The 21,561-nt window shown below is 52.7% G+C and overlaps 1 protein-coding gene and 1 long non-coding RNA gene across 3 annotated transcripts in view; one reads left to right on the forward strand and one right to left on the reverse strand.

Moving 5' to 3' along the window:
• Positions 1 to 12,509, forward strand: part of LOC113268304 (uncharacterized) — a 58,442-nt gene extending 45,933 nt beyond the window's left edge. Inside the window, exons 4-5 of the long non-coding RNA XR_003321064.3 lie at positions 1,369 to 1,436; positions 12,192 to 12,509. This is a non-coding gene — a long non-coding RNA (uncharacterized LOC113268304). The remainder of the gene's footprint in view (positions 1 to 1,368; positions 1,437 to 12,191) is intronic.
• A 440-nt stretch (positions 12,510 to 12,949) lies between these two features.
• CUNH1orf216 (chromosome unknown C1orf216 homolog) lies at positions 12,950 to 17,843 on the reverse strand. 2 transcript variants are annotated; one of them, XM_026516691.4, is made up of 3 exons: positions 17,679 to 17,843; positions 14,621 to 15,314; positions 12,950 to 14,076 (listed from the first exon to the last, which is right to left on the reverse strand). In XM_026516691.4, the coding sequence occupies exon 2, from the start codon at positions 15,307 to 15,309 to the stop codon at positions 14,623 to 14,625; it is 687 nt and encodes a 228-aa protein (XP_026372476.2). In that variant the 5' UTR covers positions 15,310 to 15,314; positions 17,679 to 17,843; the 3' UTR covers positions 12,950 to 14,076; positions 14,621 to 14,622. The 2 variants fall into 2 exon arrangements, with proteins under 2 accessions (XP_026372476.2, XP_026372475.2); XM_026516690.4 differs by having other exon boundaries at positions 14,597 to 15,314.
• Between the last annotated feature and the right edge of the window lie 3,718 nt (positions 17,844 to 21,561).

Below are 21,561 nucleotides of genomic sequence, written 5' to 3' on the forward strand. Positions count from 1 at the left end.
TCATCTGCGCTCCCAACTATTTCCCTCCTCCTGTATTATTTTTAAGCAAGTAATATAGAGCATTTTATTTCATCCGAAAATATTTTATTTAGCAAGTATCTCTAAAAGATAAAGATTTTAGGGGCGGCTGGTGGCACAGCGGTTAAGCATCTGCCTTCGGCTCAGGGCGTGATCCCGGAGTTCTGGGATCGAGCCCCACATCAGGCTCCTCCGCTGTGAGCCTGCTTCTTCCTCTCCCACTCCCCCTGCTTGTGTTCCCTCTCTCACTGGCTGTCTCTATCTCTGTCAAATAAATAAATAAAATCTTTTAAAAATAATAATAATAATAAAAGACAAAGATTTTAAAAATCATAGTTACAGTACCATCATCATACTTTTAAAAGCCAATGATAGGGGCGCCTGGGTGGCTCAGTGAGTTGGGCATCTGCCTTCGGCTCAGGTCATGAACTCAGGGTCCTGGGATCCAGGCCTGCATCCAGCTCTCTGCTCAGCAGGGAGCCTGCTTCTCCCTCTCTCTCTGCTTCTCCCTCTCTCTCTGCTTCTCCGTCTCTCTCTGCTTCTCCCTCTCTCTGCGCTGCTCTCCCGGCTTGCACTCTCTCTCTCTGTCAAATAAATAAATAAAATCTTTTTAAAAATAATAAAAGCCAATTATAATTTTCTTTTTTCAACTTTTTATTTTGAAAAATTTCAGACTACAGAAAAGTTGCAGGAGTAATTCAATGAACAACGCTAAATTTCTCACCCGATTCACCAATTGTTAACATCTCGCCACATTTGTTCTCAAAACCATCTGAGACTAAGTTACAAATGTCATGATCTTTTATTCCTACACATTTCCACGTATATTTCCCCCAAACAAGGAGATCCTTCTGTGCAGCCATAATATGCTGATCATATTTCAGAAGTTTAGGATAGAGACGATTAAATATGTGTAATACAATCCATATTCACATTTTGCCAAATGCCCCAATGCTGTCCTCCACAGAATTTTTTTTTCCAGTCCAGTATCTGATCCAGAATCATGCATTGCATTTAATTGTCTTGTCTTTTTGTCCCTTTAATCTGGAACAGTTAATTCATCTTTCATGACTTCGGTGTTTCTAAAGAGCCCCTGCCTGCTCCCTAGCCCAACAATGAACTGGGGTTTGTCTGATGGTTTCCCTCCTGGCTCTGCCTCCCTCAGGTTCTGCAACAATGGCGGGCCTGCTACCTAGATGACAGTGTGTTCTCAGGGCTTGATACCTGGAGGTGGATGGCCATTTGTTTCACTACGACGATATTGATTTTGATTGCTTGATTAAGGTGTCCTGTAATTGCTTTTAAATTTTTAAATGATCTGAGGTTTTTTGTTTGCTTGTTTCCTGCTAGGCCGTGAGCTTCATGAGGGCAGAAGCCACGTCTGTTATCTCCATCTCCAGATCCACAAAGCAAAACAGGTTTGTTTAAACCGGAAAGGCGCACCTACCCTGGGCCCCCAGCCTTTCGCGGCGTCCAGCCTCACAGCAGCCCTGGGAGGGACTAATTGAGACCTCAGATGAAGAAAATGAGTCTTAGAAAGCGCCTGGCTCCATAACAGTGATTTCCTCCAACTTCTACCTGAGATGTGCCATGCCTTCTAAGACTCTCTCTTTGGATGGCACCTGGGAAAAGCTCCCCCCGCCCCGCTCCCCCTAAAAACCGGTTTCAATGGAAACAGAAATTCCCAAAAAGAAGGAAATCACATTAGCTGTCCAGAGCCTAGGGGCTGGAGGAGAGAGGTGGGAGGCCCTATTTGCATTTTTTCCATTAACAAGCTGGAGTCGAGCTAGCTCGCCTGGGGAGATAATTTGAGAGGGAAATCTTTGCATATTTTATTTAAAAGCACGCCGCGTTAGGCGGGTAATAATGCAGAGTGTGGCGATTAGGTGAGGCCTGCAGGGGGCGGGGGTGGGGTCCTTCCCTCCCCTCCTCCTACCACCCCATCCCACCCCTCATCGCCACCTCCCCGCCAGTCCTGGGAACCAGTCTCCTTAAAGGAACAGCCTCCTTCGGCTTCAGAGGCAGGTTGGGGCTCAAGCCTCAGTACGTCTTGACACTTTCTTGCTGAGCGAGCCCTAGAGGGAGAGGTCCAAAACTGAGACACTAGCCCTGTAGTTCTAAGCGGCTGGGGTGAGGGTGGGGGTGGAGGGCGGGAGGGGAATACCACCCCTATAGAGGGGTTTTAAAATATGAGAGCGATGTATTGGTTGTCTCAATCATTGCGGAGGCAGTGCTATTGGTATTTCATATCTGGGGCCAGGGTTGCTAAAATGGGACCCTGCATTGCCTAGCACAGTGCCACTCAAAGAATTATCCAAATGCCAAAGGCACGCCCTCCCCGCACGCATGCGCAAGCCTCTCCTGTAAGTCCGACGCTGTTGCGTGAGGTTCAACCCAGAGCTGCGCGCTTTGAGTAGTTCGCTGAATGGGCGGGGCCCGTGCGCCTTCGCAAGTCGCCGGACCTTGTGCCAGTCACGTAACTCCGGAGTCTTTACTTCCTCTTCTATAAAAAAGGCGTAACAATGCCTCTTCCTCGATATAGTCGTGAGAAAGCAATGGGGAAATAGGAAGTGTTCTATAAACTACGGAATTCTGATCGCACATTAGAGGATGTTAAGGTCTCCTGCGGGTAATTATCCTTCTCTGGGCAGAGTTTATAAGGCCAAGGCGACCCTAGCCATTCCCTCCTCACCAGTGCGGGATTCATTAGGTCACATGGTCAGTTAACACTGCTTGTCCTTGACTATGGGTTCTCCACTGAAAAATGGGGTTCACTGCACCTTCTGTACAGCCAAAGAACAGAACTGGAGGTGATTTGAGAAAATCTTAAACATTATGAAGAGGCAAGGTATGAGAAGTTTCAGTAAGATCGTTTGTCATTTCCAAATGAGCCAGAAAAATCTGCCTTCTCTCCCGGCCTCAGTTTCCGCATCTGTGAGATGAGTGCATAGCCATCGACTCGCCAACCCCAAAATGCATATGCACGCACGCAGGCCCACACAGCCATGAATGAGGGGAGTAGCTGAGTGTCTCACACAAAAGAAGTTTCTTTATGCAAATAAAGGTGATGATTGCACCTGAGACAAATTGGGGGGAGGGGCCGGAAATCAATAGAAGAGTCTGTTCCTATCTGCCTGAGTTTGGGGATAGGAAGGAATTCAGGGGTAAGGTGGTTTGTAAGTCCTGAGAGGCCGTATGAGGATTCCAGGCATTTTGGCACAGAAAGCAGAGTAAGTAGCGCCTTCCCTTCTCTCCATTTTCCCACAAGAAGGAGGAAACAGTCAGCGCATTCACTGTAGCAGTGCCTGGCTGGCTCAGTCAGAAGAGCAAGTGGCTCTTGATCTTGGGGTCATTAGTTTGAGCCCCACATTGGGTGTACAGATTACTAAATAATAACAATAATAATAAGTTTTAAAAAAACTTTATTAAATCTAGGCAGACACTAGCTATCATTTCTTCCTCCCCCTTCCATTCCAATGGCATGCTCCCCCCTCCTTCCTGCTCAGTTCCACTTAGCCCCAGGTGGGCTGGTGGGGATGGTCCCTAACTTACAGAACCCTTTCTGAGTACAGATGAGCCTCTTTCTCAGGCAGGGAGCCTTGTTTCTTCCTGGCCAGGGTTGGAGGGGGGATGTGAGAGCAGTTTGGGGGTCCTACCAGAAAGGGAACCCACCTAAAGTAACTTCTGTGTATTCATCTGTAAAATGGGATAATAGAGAAATGGCACCTAGGAAGGCCTGAACCGTGATGCCTGTGCCCCTTGCCTGCTCTCTCTACCTTCTTCCCATCCATGTCTCTGTCCCCATTCCTATCTCACCTCCTTCCCATCCTGTTCCACAGCACCTTCACTCACAACCATTGCATGTTCAGGAATACTAGAAGGAGAACCTCCCACAGAAAGTATTCCCAACCTGGCGGAAAAAAGCAATCTTTACTTTTCTTTTTAAAAAGTATTAATCACAAACAATAAAGATGACCGTATCAGTAGACGTCTTTATTTTTTAAAATAATTTTGTATTATGTTATGTTAGTCACCATACAGTATATCCTTAGGTTTTGATGCAATGTTCCATGATTCATTGTTTGCGTATAACACCCAGTGCACCATGCAATGTGTGCCCTCCTTACTACCCATCACCGACTTCTTTACAATTAATTTCAAAACAGCATAAAAATGTCACTGTTTAGAAGACAATGGTCAACTACTGAAGTAAAGACATTTGCTTCTAGAAGGGGTGGAAAATAATATCAAGACAAATTAACAAAAAACACAACACATTGGCCTGTAAAAATTTTGCAATTTATAAAGCAGCCATACCAGCTCTGCCTCCTACCAACTGTGTGAATTTAGGTAATTTGCTCAACACCCCTGGGCCTCAATTTCTTCATTCACAAAATGAGGATGGTAATAGTATCTTTCTCCTGTGGTTACTGTGAGGATTAGATGAGTTAAGGCGTGTGAGGCGCCAAGAACAGTGCCTGCCCTGCACAAAGTAAGTGGTCTATGGGCATGTGCTCCCCCTCCTCTCCCGCCCCTTCCTCCCCCTCCCCTTCTCCCTTCTTCTTCTTTCTCTTGGTGTTGGTTAGGGAACCGGTTAGGGCTGCAGCAGGGAAGTGAGATGGAAAAGACGGCGTAGATGGTTAGAGGACGTGCTGGCTGCTGGGGGGCAGGAGTCACACAAGGACTCTGGTGGAATAAAATGGAAGAGAGCATGGCATGGAAAGCCACCAGAACAGCCAGAGAAAAGATGCTCTGGGCTGGACACACACATATTCACCTGTGTACACCTGCACGTTCTCGATGGAGCCTATGGAGGGCTCTTCCGGAACCAAATTCAGTTGACACAAAGTAGGGCCTTCTCAGAGAATCTTGTAGGCTCCCATGGTGACACCCAGTGACCCTGGTATAGAACCCGTCTTTACAGAAGACTGGCTTCTGGGGTTCCCAGTCTGCACTAATTACTACCCCATATGCACCCAAACTGTGACAGTCCTGGGTGGACCCAAAGACAGAGGTACGTCTGGCCCACAGACCGGTGGGGTATTTTACTGACCTTATTATACTGCCCAGCATCCCAGGAAGGGATGTGATGTCTCAGGCCAAACATGCGTTGCACGGATAAAGCCCCTTTCCGGGGCGCCTGGGTGGCTCAGTCCTTGGGCGTCTGCCTTTGGGCTCGGAGCATGATCCCGGGGTCCTGGGATCGAGCCCCACATCAGGCTCCTCCGCTGGGAGCCTGCTTCTTCCTCTCCCACTCCCCCTGCTTGTGTTCCCTCTCTCGCTGGCTGTCTCTCTCTCTGTCAAATAAATAAATAAAATCTTAAAAAAAAAAAAAAGCCTCTTTCCACACTGCAGTTGCCAGCTCAAAAAGACGCCCCTGTCTCTGCCGCAGCGCCCTGCTTTGGAACCCTCCGAGGCCGGGGTTCCTGCCTCCGCAGGCCAAGTCCCTTTTTCTACAACGCTCTTTTCCACACCTACTTTTCGCATCCTCCAGGGTGACACCAGCTCCTCTGTGAACCTTTCCCTGTAGATCATCCCTTACCTCCCTCATTCCTCTTTCCACCCCAGACACAGAAGCAGTCTCTCCATTCTCTAGGTTCCCATGGCAATATGGTTCCCAAATATGATCTCTGGAACACTCAACCTAGAAGATGATCCATGAAAAAAGATTCCATGCTCAAATAAGTTTGAGAAGCCCTCTTCATATGCTGCTCTCTTCTCAGGAGCTCACAACATATACTGGCACAGTAAAGGCCCTGAGGAGTCCTGCAGTAAAGAAGTAAAGGGGAAGCCTGGATAGCTCAGTCAGTCAAGCAGTTAAGCATTTGCCTTTGGTTCAGGTCATGGTCCCAGGGTCCTGGCTCCCTGCTCAGTGGGGAGTCTGCTTCTGCCCTCCCCCCTGCTTTTGCACTCTTCCTCCCTCTCTCTCTCTCCCCCACCTTCATATAAATAAATAAAATATTTTTTAAAAAGAAGAAGTAAAGAAGTCTAGTTTACATGGTTAAACCCGTGTTTCCCAAATCCTTTGATCTCTGAAATCTTTTACTTTCTGTCTGTTATTCTGGAAAGGGCTTCCATAGCACTGTGTGCAGACTTCTATTAGCACTTATCACGCTGCACTCTGATTACTCATGTCTGGGTCTGTCTCCTTGGAGAGACCGTGAAACCCCTGCGGGCTGGGACTGTCTCTGATTCATCTGGGTCCCCGGTGCCTAGCAGAGAGTCTGACACATGGTAGACAGTAATAAATATTTGTTCAATGCAGGAATTTCCTGTCTGGGACTCAGATGAGGACATGAAGGCAGGTTCCTGGCAGTGCCTGGGAGGAGGTGTCTAGTGACAGTGGTGATAGGGGCAGGGTGACACAGATATGCTTGCAGACTGTGGGGTTCTAGGCCTTCTGGGATATGATTCATCCTGAGGGATCTGGGAGAGAGATGAGGGTGTCCGGCATCTCTGGGGATTCAAGCACCGAAGTGGCCCAAGTGGCCTGAGAGAGCCTGAGGAAGGGCAGGACTTCATCAGCTTGGGAGGAGCTCAGCTCTCCCGCGTGTGGCAGGTGCCGTGTGGGTCGGGCTGGGCTAGCATACACCATCTTCGGAGAGCCTGGCTTCTCTGACTCAGCTCCCTGGACCTATGCACAGTGGGATGGTTCTGTGAGGGACAAGGCTAAGCCAGCGATTTCATTCCCTTTCCTGAAAGGGAAGAAACTTCCACGAAGGCTCTTGAGGAAGGTCTTTGTGGACTAGTCCGTAACTTGCAGAACAGCAGACCCTGGGGGTCCTAGGATCAGGCCAGCAGGCATGCAGGGGCTCAAGAAGGCCTCTCAAGCCAAGCCAAGCCAAGCAAGTGGAGTCCATGGAGAGCCTTGGCCTCGTGGAAGCCCCCTCCGGAGCAGTGTGGTGCATGGAAGGGAGGGAGCCAGAGCAGGAGTGGGCTGGAGAAGTGCCTGGGAAGCGGAAGCACAGCACCTGGTGATTGTGAGGGTGACGGAGGAGGAGGAGGGCCCCAGACAACTGAGCGGAGCGAGCACGTTCGTGCGTGGGGAGCCGATGGCTTGTTGGGACGTGGGAAGTTTAAGGTGCCCTGGGGCCTCTGGGAGGAGCTGTTCAGTACGGAGCGGACTCTGCGGGTGGGGCGGGAGACGGCGGCCCTGGGGGAGACCGAGGCTGGAGGGGAGTCTCACGGACAGGAGAGGAGTGAAGTCACAGAGTGGAGTAGATCCCCGGAGGAGTGTGGAGAGAAGCGGCCTCAGGGCAGCCCTGGGGAGCAGCAGGGGAGTTTCTTGCCCGGAAAGCCATCTGAATACTAACTGCTGGGGGCGGGGGTCTCGGGGCGTCTAAGAAGCGTGCAGCACCAGCCTCCCGCCCACAGGTCCCGTCCCACACCTGTGTTCTCACTTGCACACCCCTGCGCTCCAAGCGGGGAGCACACCCCGCAGCCCCTTTTTGCTCTTCCCCCCACGGCCCCGCCCCTCCCTGCAGACCCTGGGGTTAATCCTCCCCTCCCCCAGATTAGGGGCGCTGCCCCGCTTTGTGCGCCCAAGTGCCCGAGGCGAAAGCCCTGAGAGGCTCGCGGCCGTCCGGGCAGCTGAGGTGGGGAGGGCGGAGTGGGGCGCGGGGAGGAGACACAAAGAGGGGGAGGGACCCCGGCTGCAGCTGTCCCGAGAGGGGGCCGGGACAAAGGGCCTGCTGGCGGGCCGGCCCGAGCCGTTTTCATGCTTGTTGGGATTAGGCGCAGGAAACGTCGCTCGCAGTCGTGCGGATCAGCAGTCCGGGGCGCGCCGGCGCGTGGGGCGGGCTCGGCCCCGCCCGCCCCCCGCTTTGTGCGGAGTCCGGCTCCGGGGAGGCAGCCCTTTTGTCTGCGCCTTTCGGGGGACGAGCCCCGCCCGGGCCCGCTGAACACCAGCTGAACGCGGGCCTCCAGCCTTCTCCTTCTTCCCCAGCACGGAGCACTGGAGCTCCACCTTGAGCCCCAACCCCCCATGGGGCAAGGTCACGCCACCCCCCGACGCCTTCGGCCCTCGGACTGCTCCCACCCCACGGCCGGAGCCTTCTCTCCTCCCGGGTGGGGACGGGTACAGGCCTCCGGGAACCTAGACCCTACCGGGGCCCTGACCTTAGTAGGACGAACCCCTCTTTCTCCCGCTCCCCCTCTCCCTTTCCGCCCGCCAGTCCCATAACCAGATTAATCACTTCTCAAATCTACTGGTGATAAATGAGATTGGAGCGATTATAGGATCGACCGGTTCTGAGCATGGGGTTTTGGGGGAAGGAGCGGTGCAAAGGATAAGGTTTGGCCAAAGAAGCCTCCAGGCCTGGAGAGGAAAAGCAGACATATTTCGGGCTGTCCGGTGCTGGGGCTGGGAGAGCCTCGGTGGTCTGCAGGACTGTGGACGCCTCCCCAGGCTGGGTGCAGTCTTATTTCTGAAAGGGACTGAGGGAGGAGGAGGGAGCACGCATGTGGGGTCCGTGGCCAGGAGTGTGAATGTGAGTGTCAGGTCTGTGTGTGTGTGTGTGTGCACGCGTTCATGCATAGGTGTGGGCTTGTGTTTCCGGGGATGCCTGGGGGGTGCGGGCATGCCTATGAGTGTGGGTTTGAGGTCTGACTCAGACCCCAGAACGTCCCCATCTCACGCTCCTCTTCTCACCACCAACATTTCATTAAACTCACGGGTCTGGGATTCAAGGCCTTTTAGCAACGCTTTTAACTGACAGCACAATGGCCCAGCTGCGTTTCCTATCTCCGCTGGCTCCCCATCCTCTCCTGGTCAGTTAGTAACAGCTCACATCTGCTTCTCTGTGCCAGGCTCAGGTGTAAGCCCTTTACATGTGTAAACTCATTAATCTCATACAACCCTATGAAAGAAGTACTAATTATCCCCATTTGACAGTTGAGAAAAGTGAGGCACAACTAGTAAGTGGAGGATCCAAGACATCTGGGTCCAGTTTACACAAAAAATCACTATCGTCTGTTGCTTCAACTTTTACTCATTCTCTAGGCACTTCTTCCTCCAGGGAGCCTTCCGAGATCTGGTGCTCACAGATTTCACTGCTTTCTGTTCCTGTCACCTGTTCCGGGATTAGGAGCTGCTTATAGGAAACAGGCTGGTAGACAGGTCACAGGCTGCCACCAGGGGGCATTCAATCTCCTTCGAGATAGCCACCCCACAGAGCCCTGATGAGCCAGGTTGGGGAGCTCACCCAGCACATTCTGAAGCCTCCTCATGCCCCCAACTCTGTACACTCTTCCTGGGTTCCCACTTCACTCCCTGCACCCCAGGCTTTAACCCCATGCCCTCTGCCACACCTAATGGAGATGACTTATTTCTCTCCCAGGAGAGAACGTTTTCATGGAACTAGCCCACCCTTCTCTCCCCAGAGGACCCAGCCCTGCACTGCCTCCCGCCAATCCCTCATCCTGTCCCTGCAGCCCGCTCAGGGCTCTGCTGTGTGCCCTGCCCCTGTGGGTCTCTGGCTGTCAGCCCCAATCTCATCCCTCCTTCCTCCTCCTGAGCAAGACTCCTCGGGTAGTACCAGGACCTAGTTCGGCTTCCCTGCTGCTGGTCCTGGGATTCCATTCAGGCTGGAAGGGGAAGGTGGCTAATTGGTTAATTCCCTCCCTAGAGCATGAACCTTCCCTACTCCCCTTGCAGTCCCAGGGACTAACTAATCCCCACCCAATGACTTTAAAACAAGCTCCCAAGTGAAGAAGTCTCTGGCGGAGACCTGCACAGAGGGCCAGCCCACCTTCCCCTCTCCTAGCTTCAGAGTGGTTTATGGATTAGTCTGTGGGATGCAGGTCTCCTCTGCCTGCTCAGGCAAGACGGGCTCAAGGGCAGAGGCCGGCCCCACAGGGCCTTGTGGGTTTAATGCATACAAAGCATCTCCAGGATCGTTTCCTCATTCACGCTGTACGATAGCCACAGGTGAAGAAAGGGGGGCAGTCTGGAAAGCCTCTGGACCCTGTCTGCCCCACACCAGAAGTCCAGCAATAACTCCAGCACTTCCCGTCATCAGGCCTCCAGCCTACCTGGTGGGAAACAGGATCCACTGGGGTCCTGCCTCGGTTTCTCTGCCCCAAACTCTGCTGGCCTGGGCGTGGCTCAAACTCCCTGCTCTTGCCTGGTTTCTTCTCTTGCTCCCCACCACACCAGGGGCTGGGCCTACCCCTAGACCCTCAGTGATTGGCAGGGGTAGATACTATTCACCACACTGGTCTGGCTTTATCTTTTTCTCAGTTCAGACAGCTTTTTTATGGAAAGAAATATTAGACGGCTTTATTTTTAAAAGCTTTTTTTAAAGAAGCCTTTCAAATTTTAGATTCAAATTCCTTAAGAAACAATTTGATTTTTTTAAAAGAAAAATGTAAGTATGCATCACAAAAGCCCTATTTATAATAACTCTCATTAATGCAGTTTACTATGTGCCAAGAAGAGTTCTAAGCATTTTGCATATTGTATATTCATTTAATCCTTGCAACAACACTACGAGGTAGTTACTACTATTGTCTCCATTTAAAGATGAGGAAACCGAGGCACAGAGAAGCTAATAGACTTGCCCAGGGTCACAGAGACAGAAAGCAGTGGTGTCAACATCCAAATTTAGGGGTCTGGCTTCAGAGTCTGTGCTCTTGACCGCTGGCTGTGCTCAGAAGAGCCTTCACACATTTAGGAAAGATCCCCTTCTAAAAATTCACTATCTTGTGCTCTGAGAGCTTGACGCTGTCTCCTCCTTAGAGATCTCCGTGGTTAGAGTTGTTAACCTTAAAAATAAAACTGTCGGTTATTTTACCAGGAAAGATGGGTTTATTTGAGGATACCAAAGAATTGCAATTCAGAATAAGCAAGCTTTAGCAAACCATAGACAAGTCCGGAGAACAAAGGAGAAGAAGGCTCTTTTTTAGAGGAAAAGGGGGGAATTGGGAGGAGTTGCTATAAACAAAAAGTCCATTGGAGTAACCCGGGAGTTTGAAGTGTAGTGGCCGTCACTGGCTGAGTTGTGACAGCTTCTCATTGACTGGGCTGTTGCCCAGCAAGGAGAAAACCTTTCTTCCTCCTGCTTGGGCCCCAAAGTATAGGCTTCTTCCTGTTGAGAATGCAAGGTGTCCCTTCCCGTTCATTATGCAATTGACTAGGAGTGATGGGGGTGAGAGCTCCCCCTTCTGGCCTCCCTACTCCATTTTAAATGAGGTTTCCTTTTACTAATTTTCAGTTATTCGAATTTAGCTATAGCTCTTTGCTAGAACAACTTCCCTTAATAAGTGGAATTTGTTAAAACTGGTTGAGTATTGTTTTTGTTTAAATGGCAAATGTCAAGGTGACAAGAATTATTAGGAATTATTAATACTTTGGGGCTCCTGGATGGCTTAAGTTGGTTGAGAGGTCGACTCTTGATTTTGGCTCAGGTCATGATTTCAGGGTCCTGGGATCGAGCCCCGCGTCGGGCTCTGCACTCAGCATGGAGTCTACTTCAGATTCTGTCCCCCTCTCCTTCCTGCTCACTCACTCTCTCTCTCTCTCTCAAATGAGTAAATAAAATCTCTAATAAAACAAGAAATACCTTGGGTCACTGTTTCAGTGAAAAGTACACTTGGTGAGGTTTAAAAAATATGTATCTTGTTGGGGAGAAGTACAGGGGGACATTAGATTTCACTGAAATGTTTCAATTTATAAAAGTAGAACATAATTTTTAGTTGTATAATCAAAAAACAATAAAAAATATGCCTGTATTTAATCAATCAAAAAATGCTTTCTGTGGTAGGCAGCTTCAATCTCCTGGTATTTAGTCTTATATAATACCCTCTCTTTGAGTAACTTGCTTTTTTATTTTTTTCCTACATTTATTTATTTATTTTAGAGGGTACGCGCGCATGTGAGCGTGCGAGTGGGGGGGAAGGGCAGAGGAAGAGAATCTCAAGCACGCTCCCCGCTGAGCACAGACAGCCCCCCCCCCAGCCCCACGAAGGGCTCAATCCCTGACTCATGAGATCATGACCTGAGCTGAAATCACAAGTTGGACGCTTAACCAATGGAGCCACCCAGGCTCCCCTTGAGGAACTTGCTTTTAACCGACAGAATATGGCAACACTGAGGGGCTAACCCTTCCATGAGTAGCTTGCAGGAAATCACGACCTCTGTCTTACTGGTACTCTATCACTTTCTTGCCTGCAAGCTTTGATGAAGCGAGTTGCCATGTTGGAAGAACCCACTCGGCAAGGAACTGAAAATGACCTCCCTCGGGGAACTGAATGCTCCCAACAGATAAGACCACAGACCCTGGACTGACACCTTGATTGCAGCCTTGTGCGAGATTCCCGACCCATGGAAATCGTGAGATACTTGAAGTCCCTAAGTTCTAGGGTAATTGGTTACGCAGCAATAGATGCCTTTCTTTATACAAGTGAATTTTTGAGAAACTAATGAATACATCATCACACAAACCCATGTAAAATAGAAGGTCTAGTCTAGATCGGCACAGTAAATATCCAAAGACATAGACATGCGCTGTAGCCACATCTGTCAGAACCATCGGAGGAGCCTCAGTCTTTTGCAGTCAGGGCACCCTTTAGGGAAGTGGTGGCTGTAGGGCAGGGTTGAGTAGGAGTGTGCGGGGGGGGGGGGGGAGCATATGTATCCCTCACAATCGATGCCTACCCCCCCCCCACCTTCAGGCCCAAAGGTGCCTTAGGACAAGGGCAATCCCATACAGAGCTCTCAGGCTGAGGCCAAGTCTCCCCTGTCAGACCATGAGGCCCCTGAGGAGAAGCTTCTTGTCCCCCCCATCAGCCACAGCAGGCTGAATTCTTCCTCCCCAGTGACTTCCCCCCCATCTGTCCCCTAGCTCCCAACCCAGAACCCTGCTTAAAAGGGCAGCTCACATGGTGTGGAAAAGAGGCCAGCCGGGTAGAACAGAAGCACAAACTCAAGAAATGCGTTTCTCTGCCCCAGTTTATTCACCCTGGCTTGGCCCAGAGGCCACGTTCATACTCAACACGCAAGGGCTAGACACAGAAGTCCCCAGGACCATTGCTTCAACTTCACTCCCTATGCCCCTCACCCATCCACCTGTCAGGGATAGAACTCTTTAGAGATAGGAAGAGCACCCCCATTTCGCATACAGGGAGACTGGGCGTCATGCCACTGCTCACCTTTCAGGACCTTGCATCCTCACGGCTCCCAAAAGCAAAGCAGAGAGCTTGGCTACCTTAGTCCTTGGTTCTCCCCAGAATTCACCCACTCTCCAATTCACAGAACCTCTGCTGGAGTCTGTCGACCTCCATTGAAAGGACCATGCAGTGACGGAAGGGGTTATAACCCAGCATCCTAAGAGCTTCCAGAGCCTGGGCTGACATTGCCCCCTGCCCACCCTGGAAAGCCGACTATGGCTCTTCTGGGCCCAGACAGCCTGATTTCAGGAAAACAGATCAACCTAATTTAACATCCAGTGTCGCCAAAGCCAGAGAGGCACAGCAAATAGAGGCACAAAGAAGAAAGTGACATTTTTTCTTCCCCAGCAGTTTTGGAACACCTTGTCCATTCCTTGCAAGCATATAAGTACACGTAAGCGCACCAGGAGCTTAAATCAGTACGATCTGCACCAGCTCCTTTGCCGTGGAGAAGTGTGGTTTGTTTCAAAGCGATATTTTGGAATTCCGTTTCCCCTATTCTTCACAGGGTTCTGCCACTGTCATCTCCCCCCTCCCCATCTCCCATGTGCCCCAAGGCAGAGTTCAAGTGGGACAGTCCTTTATCTTCTTCTCTGATCCCACCCCCCATCCCTGCCACAGTGTCGATCACCACCCCCAGCAGCCCTCCCTCATACTAATTCTCTACCAGTGGCCCTGGCAAAATCGTGGCCAAAAAGCCATGGCAGGCCAGAGAAGCCCCCACCCTCCCCACAGCAAATCCACCAACAGGGACAACAGCCTTAGCAGAGCGAAGTCTGAGAGGAGCGATGGGGAGAGGGTGGAGAGGTGGCCTGGGAAATCTCAGACGGATCAGCCACAACCCTCAGATAAATGACTGCAGGCTGGCGCTCTCTCCGGAGCGATGGGACCCTGTGGAGAAAAGAAGGCTAGCGTTGGCAATGGGTAACATGGGGTGTGGATGCCCCGCATAAGCCACCGGATACGTACTTGCGTCGTACGTACGTACAAGCGGACTCGCTTGCAAATACGCACGCTCCTACTACGCACTTCGCGTGCCTGCACCCGCACACAAAGGCACGTGCACATGCACCCGCCCCAAGCCTGCACACTCACACTCGCTCACAGGCACACACACCTTTTGCATCCATATCCTTACTCATGCCCATACATGCACACCGTCGGCCACCTGTCCGTGCATACATATGCAAACTTACTCCCTCTCACCTACATGCTATACACACACGTACGTACACACACACAGGCCTGCACCTGCGTTAGCTTGTGCGTACATAGAGGCCCGTGCCTGGCCCCATCTGCCCGCGTGTTAGCGCGTACACCCTCACGCCTGCTTACCTGCACTCATACCAGCAAATAAGCGTGTACTTACTTGGGCACAACCACACACATGCCTGTAAATATGGACATATACCCCTGCACCCCTGCGGAGGCACACCCTTAGCCCTGATCCTGGGGCCCGGATGGGGCCGCCCTCTGTTGGAGACAGCGGATCAGCTCCTTTCGGTTGTCCAGGATGGTGTCGAAGCTCTCCTGCAGGCGGGTCTGCTGGTCCGCCAGCTGGTGCCGCAGGCCTCGGACCCACTGGAGCAGGGCCAGGCGGCGGTACATCACCAGATGCATGTGGTGCTTCTCCTTTTCCTGCTCTTTGTAGCGCTCCTGAGCCTGCAGCTGCTGCACCGCCCGGGCAACCGAGGGCGGAAGGGGATCTGGAGGGGCCGGGCCTCGAGGGGTCCCACAGGCGGGCTCAGGACTGCTGGTGGGGCTGTCAGTGCTCAGGGAGCTGCTGGCGTAGCCGTTGTCCTCCAGCGGGGAGCAGACTGTGCTGGCCCCACTCAACTTCTCCAGCTCAGCTCTGGGGATCTCTGCCCCCTCTGGTGGGCTGCGCACCTCCCCCTCGGGGAGTCCAGGGGCCTGGAAGGCCTGGTTGTCCGAGGGCAACTCAGAGGAGCTCCTCATCAGGATGGGCTCCACCGGGCCTGGCATCCCATGCCAGTTCTCATTGGCATCTTTGGCACTCGCCACGAAATTAGAGTTGCTGTCTGGTTGGAGCTCCGGCTGACATACTCCCGGCGGGCCCCCCAGGAACTGGCCCCCCTCAGCCACCCCTGGCTGGATGGCGAACATTTGGTCTGTAAAAGGGAAGCAGAAGAATGAGTCAGAGCAGGACGGGGATTGGAGGAGTCGGACTGGGGGTGGGTGTCCCAAGTCCTGGCAACCTAGCTGCAAGGGCAAGGCAGTCTCAGTCCCTCCCCCCCCAACACCTCCCTTTGTGGTTCTCCTCCTCCCTCTCTGTTGACTCAGTCGCCTGCATAGGGTTTTCTCAGCCCTCTGAGGCAGCTTGTCTTCTGGTTCTATGCACATCTCCCCAGAAGACCTCATCTTCTGCTGGGGCTTCGAGAACCATCAGGTGTGGTGACTCTCAGATGTGTCTTCAGCCCAGATCCAACTGCTGTCCAGCTCTGCAACCAGCCACAGGCTCCCCACATTCTACACGTCCAAACCAGCTCGCCCTCTCCTGTGTCCTCAGCAAAGTGGCCCACTCTCCATTCAGCCACTCCAGCCAGAAACCTGCCAGCAGCCCGCACTCCTCACTCAGCTTCCTCCCCCGGCTCACCAGACACCAAATGCGGACAATTCTTCCTCCTAAAAACCTGTGTGCGTGTGCACAGACGTCAGTCCTCACTTTCACTTGGTTCAGGCCATTTCTGACCCGGATTACTGACTGCCACAGCCTTTTCGCTGATCTCCCTGCCTCCAGTTAAAAAGGTAAACTTGAGGGGCGCCTGGGTGCCTCGGTCGGTTAAGCTTAAGCATCTGCCTTCCACTCAGGTCATGATCCCAGGGTCCTGGCTTGGTGGGAAGCCTGCTTCTCCCTCTCCAGCTCCCCCTGCTTGTGTTCCCTCTCTCATTGTCTCTCTCTCTCTAAAATAAATAAATAAAATCTTAAAAAAAAAAAAAAAGTAAACTTGATTTGTCACAGCTCCCAGTGCCCTCCTTAAACCGCTGAACCTCCACACGGCCTACAAGACCGTGCTGTAGCTGGTCCTTGCTCGCCCCTCCGGACTTGCCTCTTCCACTCTGGCCCTCTCACCACCCCCAAACTGCTCAGAAATCTAGAATATGCCATTATTCACTCCACACATTTCCCTTGGCCTAGGATACCCTACCTTTCCCCTCCCCTCCAAGCTCCCCCCTTCTCCACCCAGCAAATTCCTTTCTGTACTTCAAAACCCAGCTCTCCTATCCCCCATCTCTGAAACCTTCCTGATACCACCCCCCCCCCCCCGCCCCAGCACACAGAAATAAGCACAGTTAACTACGCCTTCCCCTGGGTCCCCAGTGCACCTGGACGCACTGCTCTGTCCATATTTGTTCCTCGTCCCTGGAACATAGTTGAGGGTCAGTACATGTTTCTATATAGTCGTTTCCGGGTTTGTTTTGTTTCTGGACTATCTTGTGATAGCAGCTTGTACAGTGGCTCCCTGACTGATGGTGGAGTTCTTCCATGTCCTATTCCCCCGGAGCAGCCTGGCACTTAGCAGGAGTCAGCACACAGTTGCTGAGCAGGTGAACGGGGGAGGGGACTGCAGTGGGCTATGACACCAGTGGGCTCAGGAAAAGGGAGCCAACAGTAGCCGGAAGCTCCTGCTGGCTGCCCAGGGCTGGAGGAGCTGGCTTCAGTTCCCTCCTCTATCCCCAGGGAGCAGACATACCCCCCCCCCCCGCCCCCCATTAACAAGCCTCTCTTCTGACCTTGCCCTCTCTCTTCCCTCTGCGCCCACTATCTTGTGTCCCGCCCCCAGCTTGCTCCATCCTGAGGCCCCAGACGGAGGGCATATCACAGCATTCTTTCCTCCCCAATAACCACTTCTACCAAAATTAAGGTTTGAATCGACAAACAAGAGGTTTCTACTGACTGCTAGGATGAGAAAAAGAGGGGGTCAGTGAGAGTGAGGGGTAGTGTAAGCAGAGCAGACACTAAGAGGTTTTAATAGGTGGCAGGGAGCCTCCCGACATCCAGCAGTGGGCAAAACTCCTGGGGGTGCAGGGCCGGTCCCTTAGTGACGAACGCGCTCCCATCCCTCTACGCAGTCTTGGAGACCTTCCCGGCAGAGCCGTTTTCTCCTTTTTCCTCGGCTGGGCGGGGCCGCAAAGCCGGCGGAGATGCGGTGGCTGGGTGCTGAGGCTCACGGGGTTCTCAGAGATGGTCAAATGGGAACCCAGACACCCCGGGACCAGGCTTCCCCCCAGGCTAATCTGCAAGTGGGCGGGGGTCGGGGGATGGGGCGGGGGCGGCGGCGCTCGGCTCTGCTAGGGTGGGGGAGGCGGCCTCCCTTCCCGCCGAGCCCTGCGGGAGAGGACCCCCTCCCCAGGAGACAGAGGACGGAGGCCATCCTTCCCGCAGCTCCCCACGCGAGGCATCCGGGTGGAGGCTGCGACCTCCCGACCCCCCGGGGCTGGGCCCCCAACCCTCCCCTCCGGGCCCGACTCACGGCCTGGACACGCCCGCCCCGGCGCGGTTGGCTCTGCTCCCGCGGACCCCGTGGCGGGGGTTGGGGTTGGGGGGTCCCTCGGCCTGGCCAGGGCGGCCCCGCGGGCCGGGCGTGGGGTGCGGGGTTCCCGGGCGGCGCGGCCAGCCGCAGGCCTGCACTCCGGAGTCGGGCGGCGTCAGCGCGGCGGGGCGGGGCGGCGGGGCCCACGTGGGCCGGTTCGGGGTTCCGCCGAGCCGGCGGCTGGTGCAGCCCGAGCGCCCGAACCGACTCCCCCGCCTCCTGCAGCCTCCACCCGGGCCTGCCGGGTCGGGTTTATCTTCTAACTGCGTCCGCTGGGTACCCCTGATGGCTTTGCGTCACTGCAGATACAGTGACATTTTCAAAATGAAAACCAGCCTCCCGTTAAAGCCTTTCAAACGGCTTCCCTCTTGCCCGGTAAAATCCTAAGGCGGCAGCCACGGGGTTCTGAGCCCCGCCGTGCTGTCTACCCACCCAGCTTCATCCTCCGCCCTCCATCTCTGCATTTGGGCCTCACGTTCCTCTCTGCTCACACGACTTCTGCACGCACTGGTCCCTCTACCAAAAATTCGGTCCCCCTTCTCCACTTACCCGTATTTCAGCTCTCTTCCCAGATAAACCTTCTCTGACCTCCTAGACCAGTCCTTTTATGTTATCCCAGGGCACTTTGTTCCTTTTCTTCATTGCATCTATCACAATTTGAAATGATATATTCATTTTGAGTTTGGGTCATTAAAGTCACTTAATGAAACCTATGTTTTAAGAGAAGAAAGAAATCTGCTCTGGGACAGGACTGGGCCTCCTGTCCTGCACCTAGGCCCTGGCACCTTCCTCCCTGCAGGGCAGAGAACCTCTCCATGGTGTCTGTGCAGTGAGCTCTTCTTGGTTTCTACTTACTGAAGCCCGATCCCCCTCCTTCCCTTCTTCCTAGGAGGAAATGTGGGGGTTAGGTCTCAGTTTGCAATCAGAGAGAATGGGGTCAGAGTTGGTGCTGACTCTGATACGTAAGTACTGGCCTATGTTAGGGAAGTTAGGGCTTCTTAAATTTAAGTTCTTGCCTAAGGCAGCCCTAGAAAGGAGACTGGGACAAATTAGCCTTCAGGGCACCCATAGGAGATTCTAGGAGGTCCCTTCCATACCCCACCCCACTTTACTGAGCAAGCAACTGGCTACAACCTTCTCCATGTCCTCCCCCCATTACAAACAAAATACAACTAATATGGATTCATCTTTGGATCATAATACATATTACAATACTCTTGTCTTTCCCTCATCTGCTTCTGCTCCCCCCCCCCATCTTTTGCTGTTTTTTAGACCTCAGCCCCATTTCTACATCACGTGCTGAAGCTTAACTAGTCTTCGTTTTTCCATTGCCCTCTGTAAGTTCCCCCTGCCTTTAGCCAGGTGACCAAACGAGGTGACCCAGATCCTCACTCCTAAAGCCACTCCGAGCTTGGGTGGCCTAGACGTCTGCAGACGTCCCTGCAGGTACAGCCATGTCAGATAGTTAGCTGTTCCTCGGGCCCAGAGCTGCTCCTCCCCACCCCCCTCCTGGGGACTCTGATGAGTCCAGGGATGGGAACCCCACTCCAGGTGAGTTCGCACCCTTCTCTGGGCCTCTCTGAAATCAAAGGAAGACGGAGCAGGGAAGACATAGGGGCAGGGCTGCAGCAATCACATTGCCTGCTGAGTGGGAGTCAGTGTGTAGTGGGAGAAAATGATGTTCCCGCCCGGAAGCGCAGACAAAAGACGGAAGTTCTGGTGATGTTCCGGTCCCTGCTTCCTGAGGCCTTTCCTATCTTCCAATAAGGCCCTTATTGTGCCAAGCCTGACCTGAGTAGAATTCCCTTCACTGGCAACCAAAGACTCCTGATCAATACAAAAGCACGAGGTGGTGACGCAGGGGTCCCTCTCCTATACCTCTCAGCCCTCATTAAGGAGTAGCAACTCTGGGGCGCCTGGGTGGCACAGCGGTTAAGCGTCAGCCTTCGGCTCAGGGCGTGATCCCAGCGTTATGGGATCGAGCCCCACGTCAGGCTCTTCCGCTATGAGCCTGCTTCTTCATCTCCCACTCCCCCTGCTGTGTTCCTTCTCTCGCTGGCTGTCTCTATCTCTGTTGAATAAATAAATAAAATCTTTAAAAAAAAAAAAAAAAAGGAGTAGCAACTCTGTCTCCCCGTGGTAGCCATTATCAATCCAGCTCCCACAGGGACCTCCTTTGAAGTGCCCTGGAATCATCTTAGTGTTCCCTCGTCACAAACATTCCTTCCTAGACGCTGAAACCCCCTGACCTCTGGAGGCTAGAGTGGCAGAGACAGGAAGCAAACTCTTGGAGGTGGCCGTCAGGTACAATGACATAATGTGCCACACCTACCTCTAGGCCTCTTCCTGAGCGTTCTGGCTACAGATGACCAAGGATTCTACCCTGATTGTTGACTTAGAGCTCTCCTGTACCCTGTGGGACAGAGCTCAGTCATCAGTTGCTCTTTCCATTGTTCTGTAAAGCTGTTTGTTTCTAAATCACATCCTCTCTGAGAAGTCAAGTGAATTCCAAGGGCGTCAGATGGCAGCTTCTGGTCTCTTCGTCAAGGGTAAAGTTGTGTGGGATAATCTAGCAGTGTATAATTAATGCAGCAAGGGCTCAGACAGGGGTCCTGGACACCCTGTCATCTTCCAAAGCCGGGAGCCTTGAGAACAAAAAGCCCCAGGAAGGCGGGGCGTCCATGTCCCTGTGATCCCAGAAAAGCAGATGTACCGATGTCTGTGATTCGTTCACCAGAAGATTCCACAGTCAGGATGCCAAGCATCAGTCATTCCAGGTAGAGTGGTGGAGTGTCCACCCAGCAACACGTACATTGCAGGGGGGTAGCACGAAGGTGTTTCAACCTCAAAGACTTTGCCCCTTCCTGTCCCTTCACTCACATCCAGCAGTGTGCTCTCCTTGTGTCACATGCTGTGTGGGGGTTCAGAGCAGAATGGGGACTGGCGGGGGGGGGGAGGCTTGTGCGACTCCCTGTTTAGAAAGGGAAACAGAAAAAAGGGGGCCATGGGGCGCCTGGGTGGCACAGCGGTTAAGCGTCTGCCTTTGGCTCAGGGCGTGATCCCGGCGTTATGGGATCGAGCCCCACATCAGGCTCCTCTGCTGGGAGCCTGCTTCTTCCTCTCCCACTCCCCCTGCTTGTGTTCCCTCTCTCGCTGGCTGTCTCTATCTCTGTCGAATAAATAAATAAAATCTTTAAAAAAAAAAAAAAAAAAAAAAGGGGGCCGTACAATGTGGTGGGCCCTACAACGAACGGAGCTATGAGGCAAAAGTAATGAGTACAAAAGAGAGTCAGGAAAGGCTTCACAGAGGGGATATTCGAGCCAGGCTTTGAAGGACAAATAGAAGCTCCCCCAGAAAAAGTGGGGGGAAGGCCGAGGAGACTGTACGTGGTGTGTATGTTCAGAGTGCGGCCAGGGTGACCGGAACCTGAGGGGAAACGGAGGTAGGCGACGAGGCTGAGGGTAAAGTTGGCGCAGTCGTGAGAGGCCTGGACCACCCTCCCAAGGAGCCTTCATCTGCCCTTCATCCAAGGGCAGCAGGGACATAACTGAGCAAGTCCCCAAAGCTTCCTCATCAGGACAAAGCACAGGCCTCGTCCTGGAGGACAAGCGATATTCCTACCTGCTTTCTTCTCTGTCCCTGAGATGCTCATAGCATCTGCCGGCTTCCCCGCGTGGCTTTGGGGACTTAGGCAAATCAAAGCATTTTAAACTTTCCAGATTAAATAAAGATACTATGCCTCGAACATGGTTAAATAACATGGTGATTGTGAACATTGTTCCTTGAACTCCCAAGACTAGGCACAGCCCTGGAGGCCCTTTG

This window comes from Ursus arctos, unplaced genomic scaffold (genome assembly GCF_023065955.2).
Source record: "Ursus arctos isolate Adak ecotype North America unplaced genomic scaffold, UrsArc2.0 scaffold_32, whole genome shotgun sequence".
Classification (NCBI taxonomy): Eukaryota; Metazoa; Chordata; class Mammalia; order Carnivora; family Ursidae; genus Ursus; species Ursus arctos.

What these genes read in the sequence shown, in the direction of transcription:
- CUNH1orf216 (XM_026516691.4), bottom strand. Translation starts at nt 15,309, where the DNA reads ATGTTCGCCATCCAGCCAGGGGTGGCTGAGGGGGGCCAGTTCCTGGGG.